The 12,659-nt window shown below is 44.7% G+C and overlaps 1 protein-coding gene across 1 annotated transcript in view; it reads right to left on the bottom strand.

Annotated features, from left to right (window-relative positions):
* ATG4B (autophagy related 4B cysteine peptidase) overlaps nucleotides 1–12,659 on the bottom strand; it is a 45,097-nt gene that overhangs the window by 13,617 nt on the left and 18,821 nt on the right. The window contains exons 7-12 of the mRNA XM_074190675.1: nucleotides 11,880–11,959; nucleotides 8,881–9,074; nucleotides 7,436–7,514; nucleotides 6,838–6,983; nucleotides 868–924; nucleotides 301–394 (exon numbers count right to left, since the gene is read on the bottom strand). Of these exons, the coding sequence (XP_074046776.1) occupies nucleotides 301–394; nucleotides 868–924; nucleotides 6,838–6,983; nucleotides 7,436–7,514; nucleotides 8,881–9,074; nucleotides 11,880–11,959 (650 nt within the window). The remainder of the gene's footprint in view (nucleotides 1–300; nucleotides 395–867; nucleotides 925–6,837; nucleotides 6,984–7,435; nucleotides 7,515–8,880; nucleotides 9,075–11,879; nucleotides 11,960–12,659) is intronic.

Raw genomic sequence — 12,659 nt, forward strand, 5'->3', positions numbered from 1 at the left:
CAAAACAAACCACCAAAATTCACTAGAGAGCAATGTTCACATAAGTTTAGAAAAAAGCAAAGAAAAACTAGTAACTGCTCATTGCTCTGGACCAAAAACACAGATGAACATTCAGAAGAAAAAATGTGCAGGTTAGAATGTGGGCCTAAGTTTCAAAATTCCTCAATCCTTGTTTCTCTCTGGCCGTGGCACTCCAATGAAAGTTCACATGTGAGCAATTAAAAGCAAAAGGGGGTCAGAAAGGAGGTGCTACGAACCCCATGGGCTCCCACACTGCCACGTGGACCACACGGATATTACCTAGCGAGAGATTCAGAACATCTGGGCATGAGAAGTGTGAAGGCTGACGCTCGACCAGCTCAAACATGGGCAGGGCTCCTGGGATTCTGGATAACTGTGAGGAAAATCACACAAAGAAGTGTAATAATCAACCCAGCCTACTTGATGCCCTGTCAACAATGCTCCTGAGTCAAGGGGCAAAGGAATACAAGAGCCCTGACATCTGGAGGGAGAAGTTCCAATGAGGTGTTCCCCATCAGAAATTTCCAGTATTATTTTCCATAAAGATAATCCTTTGTCAGATCACTTCAGTTGTTTATAACTTACATAAATGAAGGTAAGAAAAACAAAGGCACTGCAAACGAGGCATGGATTTAATGTTAAAATACCACTCAAATTCAGAACAAATTTAATGCTCATCATCACAATCATCTCTAAATCAACACAAGATTCCAAACCATCTTTGAACTCCCTTAAAAAAATAAATCAGAATACCGTTCCCAGTATTACCTGTTACCCAAGACATTAAGATTCTGACTTTACAAAAACTTGTCATTTATAGGACTGAAAAGAAGAATTAAGACAAACCTTTTTGACTTGTTGGCACCAGTCATTGAAGTCTTCCTCAGTCTTGCAGAAAAAACCCTAAAAGAGAAATCTAGATTAAGTGGAAATGTGGAGACATAAATGAAAATGGCCCCTGGAAAACAGTGAACCCAGATACTTCAGTAGCTCCAACCTGCCAATCTAGCAAAAGGAACAAGAGCAACTATCTTCTACCCCCCCCAACACACCCTTTTCCCCTCTTCTCCCTTCCTGATTTTCTTTTGAGTGTACATATGCTAATGAAATACTTATGGAGACCCAAGATTTTGGCTCTAGCAATTACATTAATTGAAATGCTTTAAGGGAAAACCACTAAAATGCAAAAGCCAACCTAAGATAAGTTTAGAAACTTTTTTTTCCCTTAAATAAGTGAGTACTGGGGTAGCTAGGTGGCACAGTAGATAGAGCACCGGCCCTTGGAGTCAGGAGGACCCCAGTTCAAATCCGATCTCAGACATTTAATAATTATGCAGCCAAGTCACTTAACCTCCACTGCCTTGCAAAAACTGAAAAAAAAAGTGCAAAGGGGGCGGCTAGGTGGTACAGTGGATAGAGCACCGGCCTTGGAGTCAGGAGTACCTGAGTTCAAATCCGGCTTCAGACACTTAATAATTACCTAGCCGTGTAGCCTTGGGCAAGTCACTTAACCCCACTGCCTTGAAAATCTAAAAAAAAGTGCAAAGTTGTCAAATTTACTAAGAATAAAAATAAAAATCTCAAAACCTACAAATAATTGAGTTAACACGTAAAATTGAAACAATAAAAAAATTGAAAAAAAATTTAAATTCAGAATAAAAAATCACTCCAAACAATTACAAAAATTCATAAAAACTTAATTCAGTGCTCAGCGTGAACACCTGACTTAGCATAAACAAATGTTTAATAAACAGCTATTGATGACTGCACCTGTCTATAATCTATTTGAAATCTCATCGTTTTAGAGAGGAAGGGGAAAAATTTGGAATTTAAAACTTTATTTTAAAAAATGGTAAAAAGTATCTTTAGATGTAATTGGAAAAATAAAATGCTATTTTAAAAAAGAAAACATGCTGTCTAAACAATTTTTTTATGACTCTAGACATCACTAGCATTCTTATTAACTAGCATGTTATTCACCTTGAATAACAAATGGATCACAACCTTGGCCCCAAGGCTTGACTGAGGAGTGGAGGAAGCCTTCAATTATCTAGACATGTCACACAGCTAGAAACCCCTTGTAGAGCTATGCTGGGCCTTAATGAAAATTCCATTACTCAGAACACAGAGAAGGGGTTGGAATGGAGCAAACTGCCAGGACCAGGCTAATGTTCTCTTTAGTCCAAGAGCTGGGCCATGACCCCTTTGAAGACATGCTCCCCCTCCCCCTCAGTCTCCCCTTTCTTGGTCTCTTCTGCTGGCTCTCTGGCCTTTTCCAGACTCCTTCAGACAGGGGAGTCCCCCCAGGAACTTGACCTTGGGTCCCTCCTTGAGCATCTGCTTCAGTCTCAAGACAACTATCTGCTCAAAGCCCGAGGCCCTTTCAACATCAACTTTACTCTTGCACTCTGTTCCAAATCAGGAGCACTAGGAGCTTATCACCTGGAATCTCCACTCCCACTCATCTCCAGACAAATTGGGGGGCATCCCCCTCAAGTAAAATGGCAACTTCCAAAAGAGGAAGAACTTTTGGCTTTTCTAACCATAGTTCTTTGACAGGTATATGATAAAATGTGTGTGCAAAAAAAAAAAAAAAATAGGATCATTCCATAAAAGAATAAGTGATAGAAGGAGAACAGTAGGAGAAAAGCAATACAGTTCCCTAGATTTGGGGACTCCAGATTCCAACAGGTTTAACGGCTAGGGACAATTCTGGAGCCTAAAGAAGGAATGATAAGGAGCTCTCAAGAAAAAAATTCTAAAGACATAAACAGTACTAAGAAGAAAAAAAAGGGAGAATGTCTGTCTGGGCACACAATGTATTCAACAACCAACATAGATTTTAAAAGAGGTGGCACAAAAAGGTCCTTCGAAGAAATGATGGCTAACTTTTGAAATTATGAAGCTCAACTTTCCCAAGTATAAGGGGAAGACTGGGGAAGCATGGCTTGCTATGAACTTGACTGAAGAGAGCTCTTGTGAACTCCAAGCATCTTCAGGCTCCATGAGGAGGCTTCTGTCTAGGAGGGACATGAGAGCTGCCCAAAGTAGGAAAGGGCAAAGGGGCCTTATTTTGCTTGGCCCCCAGTGCAAGGCAGAAGTAGATATGGGGGGGGGGGGCTGAAGAAATCCAGGAGGTTCTCCTGCCCCTCCCTGGAGGCTGGAGTATAGCCCAGACAGCTTCCCAGGCCTCTTCTAACTACAAACCAGGCAAACCCAGTACTCCAGCATTTCTCTTTCCATCTTTGACAATCTTTGCAGCTTTACTCAACACAGGTTCCCTCCACATGCTGCATGGCATTCTGATCATTGTTCACACCAGACTCTCCCTGATCCCCTCCTGGAGACCCCTTTCCTTCTCCAAGTGGGCTGCTGGGAGTCCTGGTGACTGTTCCCTCCAAGCTCCACTGGCTTCACGAGGCCTTTTGTAGTCACCCCAGTTGTTAGCGCTGCTGCCGCACCCAAGATTACTTTGGATGTGCCCAAGAGGACAGAAGCTCTTTAAGGGGAGAGGTTAGTTTTGCTTCTCTAACACTTTGCATTGTCCTAGGGAGACAGAAGGTGCTGACTGTATGTGGGTGGACTGAAGTAATTTCCCCTCCAACATGAGGCCTTTCTTGGGCCTCCCTGCCTGCCAGCTGTCACCTCATCTTTGTGTTGGGCCATAAGCTCCTGGCACAGAGAAGGGGGAGCAATCAAGGCTGTCATTTGTAGGATGGTGCAGTAAGGACCAATCATTTGGGGAGATTCAGAGCCCCCCTTTTTTCTATTGACCTCATCTCAAAGTTCAATCTCTTGAAGGACATTACTGCTGATGTGACTGAATTAACTCTTGATCAGACTCCACCCAATCTTTTTTTGGGGGGGTATAAGGCAATGGGGTTAAATGACTTGCCCAAGGTCACACAGTTAGGTGTTATTAAGGTCCTCCTTACTCCAGGGTCAGTGCTCTATGCACTGGGCCACTTAGCAGTTCTTCCACTCATCCTTCTAAGATAGTTAATGAAAGATGGGGAAGCCCATGGGCTCCTTCAGGATAAATCTTTGACTAGATTGCCCCAAACTGGGCGTGGGCTGGGCCTAGAGACAATTTCTTAGCCCAAGAATGATATGTTGTCACTCTCAGTCCCATCTGTCATTCTCTCACTCACTGTTAATTGTGGATTACCACCCTCAGGAACACCCACCTTTCTAAGACTTACATAGGGAACCCACCACCATGAGAATGCCACTGACTCCTTTTGTTAATAAAATGCCAGTATCACTAATAAATGATTAATTATCCAGAAATTATGTGACTCAAACTTTTTCAACATTACACATCAGCTCAGAAATCAACAAGACTGTACCTGGCTGTGATGGACTAAGTCACTAACTTTTTCAGGCCTCCAATTCCTCTCTGGCCCATTCCTACTCACACAATTGAGAATGCCCTCCAAGCACAGAGGGCACCCCTGAACCATCCTGGTAGTTCTGCAGTCTCCCTCAGCTCTGTCATACACAGTAGGAAGAAATGCCACAAATCCTCCTAGGGTCTGGGCAACTGAAGCCTGTGCATTCCCATTTTAGAAAGCAGCAGCATTTCTGAAGCACCCGACCTCAGAACTGCTTCTGCCCTCTCCAGGTTTCTCCACCAGGGAAACCACATACACAGAAGAATTGAAGAGCAGGGGACAGGGGGAGCAGTGGCCCCCAAGGCCAGGCCTCGGGGAAGGTGCTAGGACTTTGGCAGGTGAGCTGGGAGCCAAGGCTCACTGATATTTCTTTTTTTTTTCCGCTGATATTTCTAAAAGGGAGGGATGGTCAGTCTTTTCCCTTCAGTCACAGTTCTATCTCTGAGCATACGCTTCCTTCAGGAGGAAGGCTGAGGGCTGCTTGGTGAAGCCTTGGGACAGGGTCTCTGGTCAGAAATGTCCCCATCATTTGTGCTAAGCTACAAACTAGCACCTTGCTACTTGGAGGAGAACCTGCTCCTTCTCGAGACAGTCAGTTCCACTCTGAGGTAGCTTGGCTCTGGCCTCTTTGATGCCAACCCACAGCTCCCACCCAATCTGCCTTGAGTGAAGGATCAGACTAGGACAGAGAGAGGATGACAAGTTTGCTCTTCCTAAGGATTCAGCATCTGAATTAATGTAGGTTTCAGTACTTTCAGAAGAATTAATTAAATATGAGGGAGCTACCAAGACCACGTGTTTTCTGATCACCTCTAGGCAAAAATGGTAGCAGCAAGCAGGTTTAAGAAAAATGCACTTTGTAACATAGGTGATTTTAATTATGTATAAAGAAACATGACTAAAACAAAACTGAACACAGTCCTTCAAAGGACCAAGCTTGGCCTCAGGAAAGAGCTCAGAAAACGTCCCTTCCTCCTGCAACTGAAAGGGGAGGGTGCTGGTGCAGGAGGGTGCACCTACTACCAGAAAGGGGCATAGGTCTGGTTTGGCTGTTCGGTTTGGTTTTTTTCCTTTAAATCTTTGTGATAAAGGAACGTCTGCTGGGTCTAGGGCAAGGAAGATTTATGGGTTCAGAAACAAGTACAATGTGAGGAAAAGAAGCCCTTCTTTCAGGAGTTTCAATTACAAGAATTTGCAAGGAGAGTAGAGAAACCCAAATCTCAGTCTGTGTTGTGGGGAAAGTACAGTCTTTAGAAGCCAGAGTCGGAAACTGGGGGGGCCCAGAGATTGACTGTGGTCTTCAGCAGGCTGAGGAAGACAGCCAGGGTTTTTTGATTTCCAAAGACAGAGCCCTTGTGACTCACAGCAACACTCTGAGGCCTTAGAGTCAGACTTCGGGGAATGCAAAGACAAAGACAGAAGACATTCATTCTTAGCTGGACAAGCCCATTTCAATTCTGAGGGTTTCATTTTTCTCTTAAGATGCCTTGGCAAGGGGTGCCTAGGTGGCACAGTGGATAGGGGCGCCTAGGTGGCACAGTGGATAGGGGCGGCTAGGTGGCGCAGTGGATAAAGCACAGGACCTGGAGTCAGGAGTCCCTGAGTTCAAATCCAGCCTCAGACACTTAATAATTACCTAGCTGTGTGGCCTTGGGCAAGCCACTTAACCCCATTTGCCTTGCAAAAACCTTAAAAAAAAAATGCCTTGGCAAGGGGTGGCTAGGTGACACAGTGGATAGAGCACCAGCCTTGGAGTAAGGAAGACCTGAGTTCAAATCCAGCCTCAGACACTTAATAATTACCTAGCTGTGTGGCCTTGGGCAAGCCACTTAACCCCATTGCCTTATAAAAACTAAAAAAAATAAATAAATAAATAAAACCTAATACAAAAAAAAGATGCCTTGGCAAAAACCTGTGACATAGTCCAAAGTGACTTTGAGGACCAACCAGACGGAGAAGATGGTCCCAGAAATAAAAATACACATGAGAAAGGAAGAACCATTCACAGGAGACGAGGTCATAATTATGCCCCACCATGCACAACCCCCAAGAGTCAAAGAGAGAGGGAAGGGCCCTGAAGAAACCAAGAATCAATCCCAGCAGCCCTCGGGAAAAATTGTGAGAAGAACTGAAAGGGGATCCCCAAAGGAAAATGACCTCCTGAACAGTGAAAACAATGAAAAAAGAACAGAGGCAGCCCTGTGGAAGACAGGAGGGAGGCAGGTCAGTCCAGGACCAAACTTGAGATTTCCGTATAACAATTTCCGCATAACAAGTTTTTGTTTTGTTCTGTTCTTTAGCTCAAAAGGGGATGAGGATGGGTGATACTGACTGTGACATATAAGAACAAACCACACAAACCCAGGGCCAAACTGACTAGACAGAACCTAGAGAACATGGAAAAGGGGCACTGGATACGCACCACTGCGATGGAGGGGTCAAGCTCCCCGATGTTCATACGGCACGGAGGGTGCTGGCAGTGGAAGGTCTCATCGGGGAAAACGCCTCCTTCGGCCAGCTCCACAGCAGACTGAGTTGTATGGGGGTCCAGGTAAATCAGCTCCTCCCCTGGGCAAGTAGAGAGGGGAGACAGTGAATACCCATCCTGGACAAGGGAATGGGAGTGAGCAGGCAAGGGGGCCTGCCCTCCTTGCCACAGTAAAACTCAGAGAAAAAGGTGAGAGTCAAGAAAGTGAAAATTAAATGGGGCTAAGAAAACATGAGTCATTACAATGCCAGACTGGGGCTAGGGGGACCGCACACATACAAAGTGGGTGTAGGGTCATGAGGTCCAAAATAAGATAAGAGGAACACAGAAGGAAGGGCCCCCTTTGCCTTAGGAAAGGGGGGACGGCTCCCTGGGCTGCCAGCCCGGGTTGGGGGAAAAGGAAGGACTGCAGCATTGCTCCATGGCATGAATTCAAAGTTCCCGTGAGACTCGGAGCACTTGTCTTTGACTCCCTTTTTGAATTTCAAGGCAATTTGGAGACCCCAGCCATCCCAAGCTGTGGGCGACTCACCTACATATCCAATGAAGTAGTGAGCACTGTTGGGCTTCCCTCCAATTACTCCCAGGGACTGGGGCATCATAAAACAGTGCTGCAGGAGAAACAGGAGGGAGAAAGAAAGAGAGAACCACTGAGACATCATATGTGGCTATGGGCCAGGAGGACGGCATGGTCAGGAGGGCCGCGGGCCCAATGTCACACGGAGGCTCTGGTTGAGGGCTAGAGGGGAAGGGGCAGCCTACCGTTGAGACAGTTTCAGAAGGTTAAGTCTGGGAAGGACTTCCTAGAGAGTGGACAGGACAGAGAAGTGGAGGCAAAGACACTGTGGAAGGGAAAACAGCATGGTGTTCAGAGAGCTCCGAGATTCTCTGGCCCAATGAGCCAGCTGATGGAAGGAAGGCCATAACTGCCTGGGAGAGAAGCTTCTGGTAGATTCTGGGGAAGGATGAGCTCTACTCAGCAATAATAAGACAAAAAGGAAACCCCATCTGGCAGTGATGTGTAAGATGGTTCAGAACTGTAAGATGGGGGGCAAGTCATACCCCTCCCATTGGGCTCAGTTTCCTGATCTGTAAAATGGAGGACAGGTTGGACTTAAGGCTCCCTGGGTCCCCCTCAATCTCTATGATTTCATGACTTATTGGGATGCTCCTATGGAGATCAGATCCAAAAGGTCATTCACTTGCAATGGTAGGGGGACTAGGCAAAGCAAAATCCTTCCAAGAACACCAAGGCCAATATGAACTTCATGTTTGGAAATGAGGTTGGTGACACAAGAACAGAGAGAGAGAGAGAGAGAGAGAGAGAGAGAGAGAGAGAGAGAGAAGACTCCCAAAGAACTCCCCAAAGTCAAGTCCTTAGTATTTCAAACCCAGTCTCCAAGTCTACACCCGGAGTCAGCAGAGCTTCTGGGGAATGGGAAGAGACTCTGAATTGTCAGTGAGTTCTCCTGACAGGGGCCTTGGCTGGGAGAGCTGGCTTCTGCCCCCAGTCCAGCTCCTGGTCTGGACACATGGCACTGCCCTCGGGAAAATGCTGTCCAGTGTCACAGCCACAAGCACTGCAAGGCCCTGGTGAGCCAAGGACCCAAAGTCCCACCATCAGATAACTGTGGGTCTATCAGTGACTTTCAGTGGGACTTGGTGTCACTTCACTATTCTTTCCTTGCCTGAAAAATAAGTGAGAAGGGATGACTTCCTAGATTAAGCAGACTGGGTCCAAACCCAGCTCTGTCAGTCCACAAACTCCAAATTGTACTAAACCTACCATCCAACCCAATGGTTTAGGCATCCAACACTGCCAAACACCAGAGGTATCAACCACTGGTTTGGAGGCAACCAAAAATCTGATTTCAATGTTGCTCATCTTTAAAAATGAAAGCAAGAAAGACTGCCAGACTTGTTTCAGGTCTCTACTCAGTAAAAAGCCAGAACCTGACTCGGGCTCCCTAACCCTACCTTGAGGGTTTCAGTGTAAGCTTCATTGATATCTGTGAGGCCAAGGCGCAGAGGGATCAGCAACACCAGTGGTTTCCACTGAGACAACCTGTCTGGGACCTCAGCTCCAGGTGGGTACCCATTGGAGAGCGGCGCTGAGTCTGGAGGAAATGCAGCAGCATCTGTGTGTGGAAGAGTGGCCTTGCACAACCTCCCTAGAGAAGGGCAAAAACAAACAGGGAGTAGGAAGACTAGAAGCTCAATACAAAGATCAAATAACTCCAGGACCCATTTCAAACAAAACTAACCCTTACAAATGAATAAATCGGGTCTTCATTTACTATTGAGTTTAAGTGTCTCCTCCTCAGAGAAAAAATTCTAAAGACTTCTCCCCCGGCTCCTTTGGCACTACCCACTCTTGGAAGGGCCTCTTCTACATCATATCTTCCCCAACTCTCTCTCAACCTCCTTTTGTGGTCATCGTCCTCTTCCTGCTTCCCAAGGCAGGATATACCCCCATGATGATCACTTCCACTCCCTCAGAGATGTCTGCTGGACCCCCTCCCATCCCTCCCCCGGCTAGCCTTTTGGGACCTCAGATGCAACTTCTCTCCAACAGACATCACCACTGCCCCCCTCTGAAATTCCCTCTGTGGTGTGGTGTATAACTCCAGGGTCCCTCAGTTTCCTCCTCCTCTGAGACCTTACACTCAATCAGTCACCAAGGTCTGTTTAATCCAGGACATCCTTAATGATTCTCCATTCTTCCCACAGTCCTAGCCAAGAAGATGACTTCCTTTTATATATTTCTATCTATCATTTTTTGGTAAGGTTTTGAATTTTACAATTCCCCCCCCAAATAAGGCAGTCTGATAATCTTTCCATTGTTTCCATGATATCGCACTGATCAAAACTGAATGTGTTGAGAGAAAAACAACACATATCCTTGAGAAAGACATGAATATTAAGAGATAGCAAAATTCTAAGACAACTTTTTTTAAAAATTGAAGGTAATCATCTTTGGTCTTTAAATTCCGCAGTTACTTCTCTGGATACAGATGGGATTCTCCATCCCAGATGCCCTAAAATTGTCCCTAATCATTGCACTGATGGAGTGAACAAGTCCATCAAGGTTGATCCTCACCCCCCATGTCTTCTGGCTCTGCTCATCTCACTCAGCATCAGTTCCTGCAGGTCTTTCTAGGCAAGAAAATGACTTAACTGCTCTCCTGTCTCTCCAGTCTCTTCCATTTATTATTTGCCAAAATAAGCTTCCTAAGGCAAAGATCAATATTCAATTGCCTGAAAAATTAGCTATCAGTGTGGAAGACACACACTAGTTCCTCTTCTTTTTTTTTTTAAATTTAACAAGGCAAATGGGGTTAAGTGACTTGCTCAAGGCCACACAACTAGGTAATTATTAAGTGTCTGAGGTCACATTTGAACTCAGGTCCTCCTGACTCCAGTTCCAGTACTCTATCCACTGCGCCACTTAGCCCTCCCAATTTCTCTTCCTTAGGATCAGATAAAACTGACCTGCTGTAAAAAACAATAATTTAAGAGCTATTCCAAAGAGAAATGGATTGTTTTGAGAAGATTTCACTTGAAGTACTTGAACAAAGGTCAGCTGTTGACTTGTTTCGACAGGACTTCCTGTTAAGGAGCCAACTTCACAAGATGGCTTCTCAAGTCTTTGCTGGCTCAGATTTGGGGATTTGAGGAATCTAAGGTACTAATATATAAATCCCAGTATTCAGGCAACTATTAAAAACACTTATTTAAACTTTTCAAAAGACAGAACCACTAATCTTTAAACTCTTGCAAATCTGCCTTTCTAGGATCATTTGAGAAACAATGAAGTGATGGCCATCACCTGTTCAAAGGCAGAGCTGCTTGGGTAAGAGAGAGCAAGTGACACTCCAACATTTGTTGGGTGAAACATGGCTTAACATTGGACCAAGTATCAGAGAAGCTCCAAGGGAGTTATTTTTTAATCTAGCTGTAACACATCTAGAGGAAAGCACAGGTCATTGTGCATTGTTCTTCTTTGACTCTCCCTTCTTCAGTCTTCCAAGATCATTTTTAAGAAAGGTCCCATGTAGGACTAGTTCATTTTAGCAGTACAATAAGCCAAGTCAAGGAAGCTTGGTGGCACAGTAGGTAAGAGTCCTGGCGCTGAAGTCAGGAGGACCTGAGTTCAAATCCCACCTCAGACACTTAGTGATTGCCTAGCTGTGCAACCTTGGGCAAGTCACTTAATCCCATTCTCTTAAATACATAGAACTTAAAAAAAACAAAGACAATTTTAAGGGACCTGTGATGAAAAATACCACCAGGATCCAAACAAGGAACTGTAGTGTTTAAATGAAGATCAAAGTAGACTATCTTCAATTTTTTAAAGTTGTCATGTCATTTTGATATTTTTAATGTTTTCTTTCCTCTGTCGTTCTCTCACTACACATTCAATTTCAAACTATGCTTATCATGGAATCAAATATAAAGGCTTTATCAGATTCCTTTCTGTTGGGGGCAGGGGGGAGGGAGAAAAATTGAAAACAAAAAGACTGGTAAAAACTACCATTGTATGTAGCTGGAAAAGTAAATAAAATATTTATAAAAAAAAAAGAAAGAAAGAAATGTCCATGTACAGGCCAGTCTTCCTGTCCAGTTCTCCAGTCCTCTCCCAGGAGCTTCCTGGGATTCCAAATGATTTCTTTCATTTTGCTGAGACCAGTACAAACTATTTTTCACTCTAGATCAGGACCCTCCTTGTCACCAACTCTGTGGAACCCAGGATGTCCCCTTACAAGCCTGCTTTGATTTTACTCCAAAAGCAATTTCTACTGTCCCTTCCTCCTCCCTCCAAGTACCCACACCCTGAGTTGCCAAGAGGAGTCTTCCCTCCATGTTTTAAAATCTGTTTAGCCTCAAGTTTACAATTAAACTTTATCAACCACCTGCATTTTGTTCCCACAGTTCATTTTGCCTCTGCTCTATTTCTCAACATTTCAATGACTTACTTATCTCCTCCATCACCACAGTGTTGTCCATTGCTATGTGGACAGCCAGTGAACTCCACGTATCAAAAACAGCAAGTTTCCTAAAAATAAACAAGAGTGGGAGAGAAATAAGCAGGACCAAGGGCTCTGAAAGAAGACAAGTATACTTGTTTCTCTTCCCTTTGATTCTAAAGGTTAAAAACCTGGGGTGACCAAGTGTAGAAGACAGACAGCACAGCTGCTACAAGGATGGAAGCAGGTGTGGCAATGGCAGCAACTCCACTCATAGTCTGCCAGGCAGGGCCCCCCCAACCCCAAGCCAGCTGGTCTGGATCCCTCTTGACCTAACAAAACACTACATGCCAATTTCTCTTCCTTCAACTTCGTTCAAGCCCTAAGAAGATGACCAGGCCACACACTCACATCAGGCTCACTATTTCATTTTAAAATGAATTTGACATATTTTGATGACACACAAGCTCACTCCTGTGCTATTGCATGAGACCAGGCAAAAATGTTAAGTGGCTTTCTCACAAGATCCCTGCAATTCCTATTTTTTTTTAATATGCTTTTAAAGTTTCAAAATGTGCTTTCTCCTGGTAAGTACTGCCCCAGGGTCTCTAAGTATCAATGATCAGTTCCTTTACCATGTAAACAACTGGCTCTCGAGTCCCTTCAAAGAGACTGGAGCTGGATTTGGCTGCACTACAGCTGGGCTTCCCCTTCCTGATTAGGAAGGTAAGAGGAGAGGAACAGATATCCAGGATCTGGGATGGGACAAGACCCCTTGAGCTCTGCCAA

This window comes from Macrotis lagotis, chromosome 6 (assembly GCF_037893015.1).
Source record: "Macrotis lagotis isolate mMagLag1 chromosome 6, bilby.v1.9.chrom.fasta, whole genome shotgun sequence".
In the NCBI taxonomy this organism is placed as follows: domain Eukaryota; kingdom Metazoa; phylum Chordata; class Mammalia; order Peramelemorphia; family Peramelidae; genus Macrotis; species Macrotis lagotis.